This window comes from Cavia porcellus, unplaced genomic scaffold, assembly GCF_034190915.1.
Source record: "Cavia porcellus strain 051 isolate PalLab524CR breed Dunkin Hartley unplaced genomic scaffold, mCavPor4.1 scaffold_13, whole genome shotgun sequence".
Taxonomy (NCBI): domain Eukaryota; kingdom Metazoa; phylum Chordata; class Mammalia; order Rodentia; family Caviidae; genus Cavia; species Cavia porcellus.
The window spans coordinates 11019941-11034985 of record NW_026947496.1 but is presented as its reverse complement, the minus strand read 5'-3'; the positions used below and the strand labels follow the sequence as shown (position 1 = coordinate 11034985).

At 44.9% G+C, this 15045-nt stretch overlaps 1 protein-coding gene across 1 annotated transcript in view; it reads left to right on the top strand.

Moving 5' to 3' along the window:
• Lyrm4 (LYR motif containing 4) overlaps positions 1-15045 on the top strand; it is a 112130-nt gene that overhangs the window by 31380 nt on the left and 65705 nt on the right. The window contains exon 2 of the mRNA XM_005003260.4: positions 3518-3638. Within this exon, the coding sequence (XP_005003317.1) occupies positions 3518-3638 (121 nt within the window). The remainder of the gene's footprint in view (positions 1-3517; positions 3639-15045) is intronic.

Sequence of the window (15045 nt, the reverse complement as noted above, 5' to 3'; positions counted from 1 at the left end):
CGTGGCCGGGTTTGGCCCAGCTTGGTTCCCAGAGGAGAAACAGTGAAGCGAAACCTCAGGCACTGGAGAGCTGTCCTTACTGCCCGCTGTGCTGCTGGGGAATTGGAGCGGGGCTAACTTCAGAAAGCTGTTTGGACCTTGCAGGGGCAAAAGGACAGTCACCTGGAAGAACCTGTGGGCACCTGAGATCTGCTGGTAGACCAAGGACAAAGGCTGGACCACTGGGCGGACAAGGAAAGAGCAATGGGAGTCTCCTGCTTAAACAAACACTAAGCATATGGCAAGCTTCGGGAGAGACAGGGAGAGCGGTGTTGGCATGTATGACCTCCCTTACTGCTCTGTGGGTGCAGTCTGCTTCCTCTTGTGTCGTTCCATCATCCTTTCTGTGTTCGTTTTTTTGTGCCTGCCTTACTCCTTTTTTCTCTATTTTGCTGTGCTGGGGATTTCAGCCAGCATTGTTTATGTTAAGATGAATAAGCCATACTGGGTGACCTTTAACACACAGCTGGACTACACTGTGTGCATGGATGCTGTTTGTATTCGGTTTTTAAGATAGGGTTTTGCCACATAGATTCAGAATCCTCCTGCCTCTGCCTCTGCCTCCCGAGGCCTGGGATTATGGGCATAACAGCACCTCTCCCGGCTCTGTACATATATTCGGTGAGCTGTGGTTGGTCCTTTGAAAGGTTTGTGCTCAGTGATAATCAAGATGCTGGTAGCCAGAATGTGTTCAAGGATAGGTGATTTTGCTTTGTATCTGGCAAAAAGAAATTGCAAATGATAAAAAGCAGACTGGAGGCAGGATTTGCATAACTACTCGTCCGGCCCTCTCCCACAAAATGTCAAGGCTCACCCAGAGTTGTGTCTACCTTCCCAAAACTGTGACCATTTAAAATAAATTCATATAACTGAAGAATGAACTGTTCAGGCAACAGCAGCTTTGTGGTTCTGAGCCAGTTGCTTGAGGGAAAGAGTAGCATCCTGCACGTTACAGGGTGCAGGAGGAGGGACAAAATGGAGAGGAGGGGGCAGAGCGTAGGGGAGGAGCTGCTTCACCATTTCAGAGGGGTGTCCCGATCTCGAGCCTTGACTCTCGTTTGCCTGGATATATTTAATGCCAAGACACGGAACTGCGTTTCTTCAGGTGATGACTTTGAAGAATTGGGAGGCAAATCATATACAGCAGAATCTTATATTCAGTATAAATTATTGGTAGTCGTAAACAATTTTCTGGTTTTCTTAAACGTTGGAAGAACTTCAGAGTTGTTCCCCCCCCCCATTCCATGCAATACTACTTTGCTGATAGTTATTCTGAACTAATCACTGGCTCCTAAAAAAAAAAAAAAAAATACTGATGACCACTGTTACACATCTTGTTTTCCCAGAAGCCCTTGCAGCATCCAGGGTGAAAAATTAAGACCACAGATAAGGCACTTGGGCTGTTGCACAATGACACAGCACACGCTTAGCACGCGTGAAGCCCTGCGTGCATTCACTGCCCCCACCCATCCCAAAACAGGACTCACAGTGGTAAATTTACATTACGAAAATAATTTTGCATATGGATCAAAGTGTTAGAATTAAATTGTTTTGTCATCTCTCTGTTTCCATCACCATAAAAAAAAAAAAAAAAGAAGACGCTGCTGCTTTGGTGGAGTCTGTGGGCGTGAGGAAGAACACAGATACTGTTATAAATAACCACTGTGCTGCAGAAGAAAATGCTCCAGAAATTTCTCTTAGCTTACTTACCTTGCCATCTACAGTCTGGCAGTTAGCAGGTCCCCATGAGTAAAATCTGTATCTGATGGATTCTATTATAAAATTTCCTCATATCCCTTTATAACCAAATGAGCCCCACTTAACTTGTCCGGTAGCTGCGAGTACACAAGCTACCCCTTTGCAGAACTGCACCATTGAGGGTGGACCCTGAACGCTCAGCAGCTCCTCTGCAAATTGTCCAGCTGGTTCTCAGAATTAAGATCAGAATCTCAAGAGTGTCTTCAGTTGCCATATTCTGCCTTTCTGCTTTATGGTTCCTCATATTGCAAGATTGAGTTTTACTCATGCTTTTAAATGCAAAACGATCCAAAACTCACTTTTTTAATGTAAAATTTCTTTTTTTCTTTTTTTTTTTTTTTTTTACAAAAATGTATGCTTTGGAATAAAATTTGCACTCTAGGTTTCCCGGTCTGAATGCCTCTAACAACACCATACCCCATTCCCCTTGACAGCCTCTTTTTCTCCTTTCTTTGCCTCTGTTTGTATTCTGCTACTAGTAAATGTTACTATTAGTGTTGCATGGGTTATTTAGCTGGTGTTTAAAGTTAAAAGCAGTGATCTGAGATCATTATAGACTAGAGAAAATGGTGTCTGACATCTCTGACTCAGGCTGCTTCTCCTCAGTCTGTCGTCTTTGAATACACAGTAGGTGGGGCAGCGAGGCCAAAGGCTGTGACTCTGAGCTTGGGAGCATGGCTGGTTAAGAGCCCTTGATTCTTCTGTGTGGATAATTACCCGGACTGTTCCATCCGCCTTGCACACACTCGTGTGCCTCTAAGGATGTGGGACAATGGCGAGGCCGTGACACGAAGAGAGGAGAATAATTGCATTAAGGGATAGCAACGAACAGTAAGACTAGCCTTTTATTTATTGAGTCTGTCTAAGTAGCAGGCTTCATGCCAGCATCCAGACTCACATAATAAAGCCTCATCCTCCCAGCTGCACTGAGCAGGGCTGCACATCTTTGACAGATGAGGAACCATGGCCTTATGTTGAGAAGCTTGCCCTAGTTTATACTGGCAGGAGGAGCTAAGGCGAAGACAGGAGCCCTAGCCTGTCTGATTTGAAAGCCTTCACTTGAATGCTATCCTGGACTGCAAGAGCCCTTTCTTTATCTGGCTAGGCTCTGTGTGTGTGTGTGTGTGTGTGTGTGTGTGTGTGTGTGTGTGTGTGTGGTGTGCATGCATGTATATACATGTGCCACTCTTGTACAGACATAGACACTTTTATGATGAAGAAAGCATTTTGGCATAATCCCACAACTCCTTACAAAGCCCAGAACTTTATGTTTACATTAAGGAAAAAGAAGTAAGAGTCAAAACCTGGGATAGAAATTGGAAAGCCGGTCCCTATCTCGGTTCTGTTTGTGCATTTGCAATGCATCGTTAAACCTCTGAATTCTTGGCTCATCTCTGTACAATAACAGTTCAATTACCCATGTTAATGGAGGGAGGCCGGATGTGAAGAACTCTAAAGAGCCAGTAATCTAAGGAGTATTTCAGTAGCTGTTTGCAATTTGTATGTGGCTCGTTTGGGATAGATTTATTTTCCTAAATCTGTTTGCTTAGTCATCCAAGAATGGCAATGGATTGGCCTGTCCCCCTAGCAAAGATCAAAGTGGATTATCCATTGGGGAATACTCTACAGTTAATTCTAGAGGAAAAGCTTTTAAATTCATTGACAAGCATAGCCTCAAACATGCTGACACCTTTTTCTTTTTTTCTCTGAATTCATTTAGAACCTACGCTGTCAGGAGGATAAGAGATGCCTTCAGAGAAAATAAAAATGTAAAAGATCCGGTAGAAATTCAAACCCTAGTGAATAAAGCCAAAAGAGACCTTGGGATAATCCGTCGACAGGTAAGATGGTTCGGTGATACACTGTTTTTCATTAGGAGCCTTCAGCTCTGACATTTCTGCCTTGATTGGACATCACTGCTTTGCTGTTTATAACTTATACCACAGGATCATGAATCTTTTTACCTTTCTCTAATATAAATGTAGAAAGATGAATTATCGTACAGAATTCAAGGACAATGTGAAGGAGAATATCACCTTCCCAGAATTTCCTGGGACTGCATCCTTCTAGGAAGGTGAGCTTTCATAGCTTGCTCAATGTTGATGCTTTAAGTGTGAAAAACTTCACATCTTTGTAAAGTGTCCTACACGTGTATGTAGACGTACGTCACGGAATGAATATACCCTCCTAGCATTTTCCATCATAATGCGGGATGGGTGGAATGGGTGATGAGCCTCAATTGCGTTACACACATAAGATGTTTGCGGTGCAGATTTACGAATCTGCTGACCCTATAAGGACCCTTCCAAGGTTTGAAAAGTTTGGTTATTTTCCATTCTGTATCAGTGCCAGGGCTCACCTTGAGTTGGCTGGCTTTTGTCATTTATAAGTTAAGTGGAGCATCCATGCAGCTGGTCTCCTGGGTGGTATGATGTCTGATTCTGCAGGAATAATTAGCATATCAAAGGCTAAAGTAGTCCTCTATCAATTAGTTTTCTCACCCTGTAAGAAAATTACCCCTTTCACAGCTTTCCTCTGGTTTAGCAACAGGCGCAGCATAAGCTCCATTCCTACTTTCATTTCTTTTTTTTCTTTTACTTGCAGTAATTTGTTTACAAAGGGGAAACCCCTATGTTGTATCTTTGACATCCTCAGGGTGATCCCTGCCTGGCTGGCATTCCCTTGGTCTTCACCTGACCCTTCTTCATGCTTGACTCTAAACAGAACTCAAACAAAAAGCAGTATTAACAGCTGCATTGTGTATTTCACGTAAAGAATATCTGAGTCTATTGTGAGCTTCCTGAAACACTGCCTTCCACAGGAACTTTTCAGACTCTGACAATCCTGCTGGAGGTCTGCAGTTATCTAGCAGTGGGATAAGCACTGCATTCAAGGAGGGCCAGGAAGTGATCATTAGTGAAAGAGAATAGGGAAGTTCCAAGACGAGGTGCTGTGCTGCACATTTGCCTGTACTAAAAAGTGGCAGATAAATAAATTGCCATTTGGAAAACTCTAGAACACTAGCATTTTCCAGTCACCAGCAGCTACGATTCCATGAGATCTTCAAAATTTAGAAAGACCTGAATCCATATTGTACGGAAACTGGGATATATTCAATTCTGTGGATTTTTCTCTGTGTAGAAATTGGCAAGCATTTTCAAAACAGGCTGATTTTACCTTTCCTATAAAAACATTCAGAATATCAAGTGCTTAGAAAGTAATCTGTGCCACTATTTCTTGGGTGAGCTCGTAATGGTCTGTGTCACTTCTCGGTTTGAAGTGCTCAAACTCCCCTCTGAAATGAAGGCCAGCGCTGAGGGCTGGCTGAGGGGTAGGGCACTTACCTGGCTTCCCTTCCTGCCTCGCCACACATACTCAAAAGATCTCTGTTGGCCCTGAAACCTTGCTGCAAACCAAGCCCAGCATCCCTGGAGCAAGTGCACAGCAAGCAGGGTGAGGGTGCCCTCCCCAGGACAGCTGGACAACTGCAGCCTCCTGGTGGGCTCTGGCTGCCTCCTTCACAGGCCAGGGCTTCACAGTACCCGGTGCAACAGCGTGTGATCCCCTCCAGAGAGCCTGGCAGGTGTGTGCAGCCTCCTGCAACCGAGAGCTGCTTAGTCACTTACACCTCAGCAGCTTCCCTTTTGCATCAAGCCTTCCTGGATCCAAACAGTGTTGACTGCAGAGCGGGAGGTGTGGCAGACTCCCAGAAAGTCCTCGCTAAAGCCAGGGTAAGTTAACATTGGAGCAGCGGCCTAGCCGAGTAGAGAGACCGTGCCCTTTCACACTGTCCTCTGCGCCAGCCACTGGTTTTGCCCTCTCACCTGCCTTCCTGTGTCTTCTGCACTGTGCTGTGCTCACCCACAGCCTGAGGGGTCTTTAGGAAAAGGATGAACAAGGTCCGGTCGCTCCCTGTTGAGCTCCCTCCAGCGTGCTTCCTGGCTAGTAAAATCTGAAGTCTTTCTGTTGTTAGCTAAGACAGTGTTGCCTATAGCTGGACGCTCAGTGTTTGTTGACTGAGTGAAGGAGTACAGACTTCGTACCAAGATGGAAACCTCACTGAAGAGTTCCGTGCCACCGGAATCTAGACATTTCGTAGCCACCCAGAGCTTCTCTCCTGAGGACTGAACCGTGAAAGGAATTTCTGTCCTCTTCCTGAGCTGTTCTGTCCTTCATATCAAGGACTTCATATCAAGTCCTTACCCCAGAGCATTTGGACCCAGGCCCTACCCCCAGACATGCACCTGTCACAGCTGCACATCCCCATAGACAGAAAACCCACAGCTGCTGTCCCAGCTGCGGCATACGCTCATTTCCACCCTCAGTGCAGTGACCTGTATCCTAGCTTTCTGGTCTCCTCAGTCCCTTCAGGCATCTGTGCTGCTATGAGGCCAGCACAAGCCTGGTGAGATTTTGCACAGTTTTTAAAAAAGCTTCTGAACAAAACTGTTTGCCTGGGTAGAAAAACTGTAAAGGAAAATAGATGCCTTGACCACGTCTGAAGAATAAACTCAGAAGTTCAGGGACATGCTTAGTAGAAACTGGAAGATAACAGTACTCTTACGTCATCCTGCTGTTTGTTCCCAACGTGCTTAAAGACCTCATCAGCCTGACTCAGCCTCTCCTCCGAGGTCATTCATTCTTCCTTTGTGGCCCTAATGTGCAAGGTGCTAAGGCATGGACCACCCTGAGGGCTTCAAGATAGCATCAGGACTTCCAGTTGGCCTTCACAGAGCTTCTCAGGATTAATCTCATTTCTAGGAGTGGCAAGTTGTTTTGCTTCCACCTCCTTTTGTTCTTTCTACACGATTATGGCCAAACATGGGCCAGTTCTTTGCTTGCACTAGCTCTGTCCCAGAAAGTACGGTCTGCTCTGTCCCAGAAAGTACGGTCTGCTCTGTCAGTCTCGGGTCTCTTTCCAGCCGCTGTACATCCATTCTGCCGTACCCCAGAACTAGGAGAGACATTCTACTTTCTCAAACCCTGGCTTTATTTCCCTAAAAACAGCTCTGGGCAGACAAGCTGACCCTTCAGCTCTCAGGAGAGCCTTCCATCTGCTGCGACCTCCACTGAACCCCGCCTCCCTGTCTGCTCTGCAGGTGGTGTCAGAAAGGTTGCAGAAGACTTTCGGTGGGCGGCCAGATGGAGCCAGGCAGGACGGGCAGGACTGAGGCTATGTGTACCACTGGCTGAATAGCTCGCCGACAACCTAGACAGCCACTAAACACTCGGGGCGTTTCTGCCTCACGCCAGAAACGGGAGTCTTGGGTTTTTCACATCAGAAAGATGAGCAAGAAAGCGAGATTTACTTTTTTCTTTCCTTTCTCTCCGCTCACCCAAGGGAATTCTTTCTGATTCCTGTTTGTAAGGCATTAGTTAAAATCCCTACCAGTTAATCACCCCCGTTGACTATAGCATGGCAGATTTGTATGGCCCCCCAGTGCTGGGGACGGACCCAGGGCTTGGCATGCTAGGCAAGTGCCCTGCCACTTGGCTGCACCTCCAGGCAGCTCTTTGGTTCTTAAACAGCCACAGCACACCTTGTTTTGTGTCACGGCTTCTTGCACACTGGCACCTTGCTCCCACAGAGGCCTTCTAAACATGTGCAGCCCTCGGTAGCCTTCCCCCTGTGTAGCTCATAGAGATTTTGTGTTTGTGAAAAATTCTTCTTTCAGAGAAACACTGGAAAATGTCAAGATGAAGGATCAAAATACAATCTCAGACCTCCAGCCCACACAGGACAGGTTAAAGAGACACACATGGTAGAAATTAGAAATCATATGACTGAAATTTCTGAAACAATAACAACTGAAGCAAAAAAGCAACTTAGTTCTTGTATTGTTTGGTCAATTTTCCATGCCTATGTGTGATAGTCTGGATAGCTTATTTTGAAGATAACCAGAGGTATTATGGTAGCCATTGTTAATTTCCTGTTACCTTGCTTTGAAGTCCTATATCATTTTCATTGTTTTGTTTTGTTTGATTTTGTACATCTGAAAGTATGGGCAGCTACTTTTAAGAAAACAAGATATATTATGGTAGCCATTGTAGATTTCCTATCTTGTTTTAAAGTCCTGCATCACTTTCAAAAATAAAAATAAAAAGAAGAAAAATTCTTCCAAAGCATTCTGGGGAGGAAAACTGTAATCTTAGTTCTCTGGCATAATCATCCTGTGTTTGTGGGGAGAAAAACAAAAGAGCTTTGGAACTGGGAATGCAGCAGTAGGCTAGGCACCTTACTGAGATGTCTGTATTGGTGAGTCCCTCGAATGAGTGAATTGATATCATTTCAGGAATATTCAGATAAATCCTGGATACATAGTGATTCTTGTTTTGAAACCTGATGAAAACTAATACATCTTGCAAAGCATGGCTTACAGCTTCGTGGTTTCCGATGGGTCACTGCAATGGAGTGATTGCTCCATTCTTCTAGACTGTTGTGTTGCAGCAAACTCAGGGAACCAAAGTTGTTTAGAGAACACAAGGCTGTACTTCATAGACCTTTGCCACAGTGTGGGTGGCCAGGTGAATCCATGGGCTCTAAGAGAAAAACTGCTATTTTGTATGAAGAGGCTCCCAGCTTCTGACAGAGGTAGGCTACTGGGTTTAACACTGAATTTTCATTCAGGTAACCTTTGATTACTCTACCAAGCACAAGAAGCCACTAAAATATGCATTGATAGAAGTAAAGATTACATCCAACAACACAAAGTCTTCCTTTCACACACATGTGGATAAAGATATTATTGTGTAGGAAGAAATGCACAAGATACGTCCTAGTCTCAATAACGTCAGGGTTCAGGAGGACAGGCCTTGCCATGAGCTTTTCAGTGGTCACTATTTTCTCCCTCAATGACTCAGATTTATTAACTTGTAGTTCTAAGCAATAAGAGCAGTTAGAGCCTGCAGTAACTGGGCATGATGGTGAAAACCTACAATCCCCGTCCTTGGAAGGCTAAGGCAAGAGGATCACAAGTTCGAGTCCCACTTGGACTACTTAGAGATCCTGTCTCAAAAAATAATAATAATTTTTTTTAAGAAAAGGACCAGGTTGCCAGGCATCCAGCTCAGCTCAGTTACACACTGAGGCCTACATAGCAAGACCCTATTTTTAAAAATAAAATAAGAGGAAAGGCAGATATTGTTCTTGTTTATGTGACCATGGACACATGTGATAGGAAACATTTTTTTATGTTTCTAAACCTACACTTTATTTTTGTAGATTTCTAAAAGTGAAGTAATTTGCCCAGCTTCATTTTGCTGTATGGCCAGAGTGTCTGAAACAGTGTTTTTTTTTCCCCCTGCATTTATTGTTCTGTCATCAGTGTTTAAATAACCATTCAGGACAAGTGTCCACCAGGGACTCCATGCACACTGCTGTGAAGTGAGAGACAAGGGAAAGTGCCACCCTCTCCCGCGGTCACTGCGCGTCCCCTCCCATCCCTAAACTGAAGCGATGTCTTCTCCACAGTCCTGCTCCTCTCACAGAGCCTGTCACAAAGCAGGTTTGTCCTTGGTCCTGTAGGGGAAAGAAAACACCTCATCCGGTCTCTGCCCACAGGTGTGTATTTAAATTGTGTCTTTGAGATGGCTTAAGGCAGTGACGGCGAACCTTTTAGAGCCTTCACTGACAACAAACAGCCCACTGTGGCACACGTGCTGTGCTGTACCCCCTGGTTTAAGAGGATTTCTAAAATGTGCTTGGCTGTCATTTTGATGGCCTAAAGGGAGCTCAGTCTCTGCATCAGGGGCATTTAAAATATGTGGAAAGAATTACATGCTAATCACAAAAGCAACCCAATGGCAGATGAGTGGGTAACCAAAATATGGTCTATTACTCAGCCTTAAAAAGGAAGGAGCCCCTGTTACACGGACAGACCTTGAGGGCATCATGCTCCATGAGATAAGCAAGACACCAAGGAGCAAATACCCTGCGATTCCACATAAGAGAAATATCTGAGGTGGGCAGATTCATAGCATCAGGAAATAAAATGATGGCTACCGAGGGCTAGAGAAAAAGGCAAGCTGTTCATTGGATGTAGAATCTCAGTTCAGGGAAATGAAAAAGTTCTGCAGATCTATGCCACTAGAGTGTTAGTATACTTAATACTACTGAATTCTTTAAACATGTTAAGGTGACAAATTTGGGGGTTTTCCACAATTTAAAAAAAACTTTCCCAATGATCGTTGATTCTTTTTAATTGAGAAGAATAAAAGTAAATGCTTTATATACTACTAATAGTGCTTATGAAGCATAGGAACCTTAAGTCACTTAAAGCTTAAACTAGTGAATTTATATCTGTGAACCTTTAGTTTGTATGTGTGAGCCTCTTGTCTTACCTATAAAATTAAAAGATTATACTCTGGTTTCTGAAGCCATTTCTGGTTCTAAAATCTTGGGGCTCAACATCCTCATAAATAACCATCTCCTTTCCTGTTGGCAGAAACTACCAAGACATTTCTAAGTAAAGTACTCTAAGTCCAGTTTTCGTTGCCCATATTTCACCAGAACTTCAACTCTGCAGAGTTTAGGCTGTGTAGGAGCCAAGTATTTATGCCATCATAAATCCCTAAAACTTCTCACTCTGATGCTTCTGCTACCAGGAACCTGAATTATTTTCATTCATTTTATTGGCACTTCCGTTGTCAACCTTCTTCTTCCTGGTACACGTTATCAGTATTAGAGTAGTTCTCCAGTAAAGCCATGTTCTTCCCAGAAAATGAAACGAAATAGCAGTTAAAGAGCAATGATATGATGACCTACAGGCAAGAGGATGATTCAGATGCTTCCTCAGGCCCCAGCCAAATGTCAGTATGGTACTGAGTTCTTCTTGGTTGAACCTCACCATTTCCTGGCTGGCTTCTCAGCTACCTTAAGCACAGTCTCACTGGATCAGTCAAAGACAATTATATTTTGCAACTCCACACCCATAGATTCTTTCCCTAGATATTTTTTGAGTGTCTGTTCTGTGCCCTGTAACTATGAATTGATTGACAAGCTGTTTGGAGGCAGAACTAGGATGGGATTTTGAGGGCCATCAGAAAATTTCAGACGTTCTTTCTTACTGCTCAGTTCTAGGTCACCTCTGTTGCTCATTTAATAGAACAGAAATAGAGCTTGAAAGTGCATCTTAACAGCACTTTCCTCTGTGCCTGTGTAGCTCAACTAAGGTTAGATCAAAGGAATAATCTACATATTCATATAAAGCAGTCAGAAGTAGGGGAGATGTGAGTACTTCAGTAAAAATCCTCAGGAAAGCAACCTGAATTCACTCACACACTGATCAGAATTGCCCTGCAGGTGAACCTTACATAGATGGAGTTTTTCAATATGAATGAAAAATTCGCCACTACCCCCAGTGAAATTTAAAAAAGTGGAATTGTAAGAAGTTATTTATAACTATCTGTATATGGGATTCATTTTGTTTCAGTCTGTTGAACATGTAGCTGCCCTCCTGACCCCTTCAGATAAGATTGTACACTAATTTTTTCTCCTTTTTCTAAAAATTCCAGTAAGTGCTCAAGCCTGGGACAGTAGTGTTCCCATGACTGACTGCAGGAGGGATGCTTCTTCTTGGTTGGAGTTGCTCATTAAATTTGCTTGCCCAGCATTGACGTGCATAAAACAAAGTCCATCTCCTTTCTAGAAGGCTACTGTCTTCTGCATCTTCTGTATACAAAGGTCGTTTTTTGGTATATTCCAAAATGTAGAAGAGCCCAGAAAGAATTGCTATTTTATAGAAAAGGTTTGTAGGGGCTTCACTGTGAAGTTTTCACATAGGACCCACCATCGCCCACTTGGTTGTCGCAGCCATTCTCTCTGGAATGCCTGGGGGAGTCGTGCTGCCGAGGCACCCTGGAAGCAGGAATTATTTTTGACCATGGTGCAGAAAGCACATCCATCGCATAGGCGAGAGTCTGCACCAGCACACAGCTCAGTGTGAACAGTTGTTTCCCTCCTAACCTGGAGAGGGCTTTTATCCCCTGATTCACCACATCCACATGGAGACTGTTGTCAAGGAGCGGGGAGGTGACGGTGGCGGTGATGATGTGTATCATCATCGCCTCCTTGTCCATCTCTGTGCACCATGTGCTTGAAACCCGTGATCTGTGTTTCTCCTAACACAGTTTCTCTGTGAGAAAGACACTGTGACACTCACTGTTCAAGTGAGGAGACTCAGATTCAATACATATGAGTAATTGTCCAGGGACGCACAGCTGGGAGCACGGCGAATCACATCAATTCACTGCTGTGAGCCAGCTCTCGGGAGAGAACTTCCAGGGTGGGAGGCAGGCAGGACACTGAGGACAACAAAAGGCAGATGGTGGGAGACAAGATGTGCATTTCTCTTTCTGTGCCTTCACTCAGCACTGCTGCTAGAAAGTAGCAGCTTACCCTCGCAGGCAGATGACCACTTTGATTTCTGGAAGCCAGGCTCCTTTATCCTTTCTTGATAAACCTCTGCCTTCCAAAGAAGGAAAAAGCCATGCTCTGAAAATGTGAAAGTTCAACCAGCTTTTTGTAAGTGCCGGCTCAGAATCTGCCCCAGAGCCGAAGGCCGCAGCTCCAGGTGCGCTCTCCTGATGCGCTGGCTGACACGCCCTTCAGCGGACACTTTTTGGTGCCTCACCGTGTGGCTAGTCCTCTCAAGTAGCCAGAGTAGACGCCTCCCTGTGCAGAAGACCCTCTCCTGCGATGACAGGAAGAGGCCCGCATCTCCCAGCAAGGACGACAGCAGGGGCTCCCCGTTGTTCATGCTAATCCATGTTTCTGTCCCACATCCCCAGAGGTGACAGGGAAGTGGTGTCCTCCGCGTGCAGAGTACGTCTGAGGAGGGATGCTCATTTCCTCAGCGCTGGAGGTCAGGGGCTGAATTTTCTCTTCTGATTAGACAGTTTTTACCAGAGTACATGTGAAGGGGCAGTTTACTCCGGGCTGTACACGATTTCTCCAGGTTATATATCTTCTCAGTCTAGAAGACTATTTTGAGGTCCCTTACCCAGACATAGCAGGTGTGATTAGAGAAAAAAGGAGCTTTTTCACAAGATCTGCCTCAATTTAGGCACTTGGTAATTCTGTTCTTGGTTATGATATTGACTCTCTTGAAACCATTGTCAGCATTCAGTTTTTCTGCTAAAAACAGAAAAACTTTTTTTTTTAAGTTTTATTGCTGAGCTCCTCTACCACTGAGCCCCCAGCTCTACCAGTCGTAAGTTAGTGTTAGTTTTGTACTGGAGATGTTTTTGAACTTCTTAGACCAAACCATCTGTCAGAAATTTTTTATTTTCCCCAGTTTGGAAATTAAAGCTAATCGTTTCATGAACGTATCAATTATGAATAATTAGGGTTTGGAAAATTCTCTTCAGATGTACTATAGTGATGTACCAACTCCAACCACTGAATTCAATAATGCTAGTATATAGTTAAAGCAGTATTTTAAGTAGCTTCGTCCTGAAGCCTTTTCAGTGGACCAGACAGCTTCCATTGAGTGCCTTGTGGAGATTAGATGGGTTTCTTCCCACAGGTTGCTGCATTTTACTGATTAGTGACTGTACCCGGGACTCACCTGCACAGGTGTAGATGGACCATAGAGCTCAGAAAATAGCGACTCCCTGACTGGTGACATGGGAGCCAGGACATCTGCACCCTGCTCCCACTTACCCCGGTACTTGTGGCCAGCCTTTGCCTGTGGGTAGGGTGCGGGATGCTCTCTGGACCTCAAAGGTCCCCTCATGCCTGGCATTTCTGATTCTGAGAATAAATGATAATGTTCCTTAAGCCCCAAGAGCACCTCTGTGGATGCTGCATGTGGGGAGGGTGTTCTGTGTCCCTGATCTCCTCCATCACTGGTGGCTCAAGGCTGCCACACACCACTGAGCTGTGAGGGAAACTCGTCAGGTTATGTAAGGCCAGGTTATATAATGTGGTTCTTCACAGCCAGCCTTGGCGGCTGGCAGCAGGGCCTAGCTGAGAAAAGCTTTTGGCTACACTTCCCGAAAGCTTTTAACACCCAGAGCTGGCAGGAGTGTCACACGGATGGTGGCAACTTTGAGGGGCAGCGAACTGTGAAGCAGAAACTGCTCTCCCCCAGGAGTGGTGGGGTGTGGATCCCCCTGTTTACTAATGAGTTTTCCTTCCTTTCTATAAGGAGAAGGGTAGAGAAGAGAGGGAAAAAATACTTTCCTCTTTCTCTGTTCTAGGGCCTATTTGCAGAGCCAAACTAGGTGTTTAACTTTTAAATAATTTTTTGCTGTTAGAGCTTGCAGTTATCTATGTAGCTGTCCATGGTTTTCATAAGATTATTTTTCTTACTGGAACTAATTTTGGGAACCCGGTGTGTTTGTTTTTTCCGCCCCCTTTTCTCTCTCAGACAGTGGAGGAAACCAGTCAGAAACCAGCCTGCCTTGTCCATTCCTTAGCATGGGCAGCCTGTCCAGTGATACTTGTGCTCCAGCCCAGTGTGTGCCAGTTGCTTCAGGGTATGAGTCTGTCTCCATCTACTTACATGGGCCTTTGTATTCGTCAGACAGAGCCCCAGAAGCACACCCCTTCCTGCATTCAGTGGCCCCTAGAGAAGCCCTCCAGTGCCCTTCCTCTCCCTTCCTTGCCCCGTGAAATCGGCCACCAGAGTGCTCCAGTGTGACTTCACCATGTGGCACTCACCACATTGTTTTCAATGGCATTTTACTAAGTGAACCTTGCCTTTAGCCCTTAGAGTCTGTTATCCAACGTTGAGTATTGTAATCCCTTTTCTAGTCTTCCTCACAATCCATTGTAATCCCATTGAGGCGTTATTGGAATCCTGGCAAGTTAATTCCAATCTACCACCTCCAGTGCAACCCGCTGCAAGAGAAAAGAAACCAAGACATATTTAAAGTTACAGATGGCCAAGGAGTCCTAAGCCCAATCCAAATGAGGCTATAAGGACAAAGGCGTTGGTCCAAGGCCTCGCTTGTGAAGAAGGAAGTGGCTCAAGGATGAGTGACAGGGAAGATCCGACGGGAATTGTGAGTAACTTGAGCTGGCCAGCCAGGTGGGAAGAAAAGCTGCTTTGTAATATGCAAGGAGGTAGGCAGAAAGACCAGTCTGCATAACTAGACTGGGATAGCATTTGAATGAATTTAGGCCTGTTGCTTCAGTTTCTAATGTGTAAACTTTTGTGCCCTGGGGACTAACAGCCTCTTACTTTGAGGCTCGTACCCAGCGGACATTCCCAGAGCTGAGTGGCTCTGCCATCCCACTGCGAT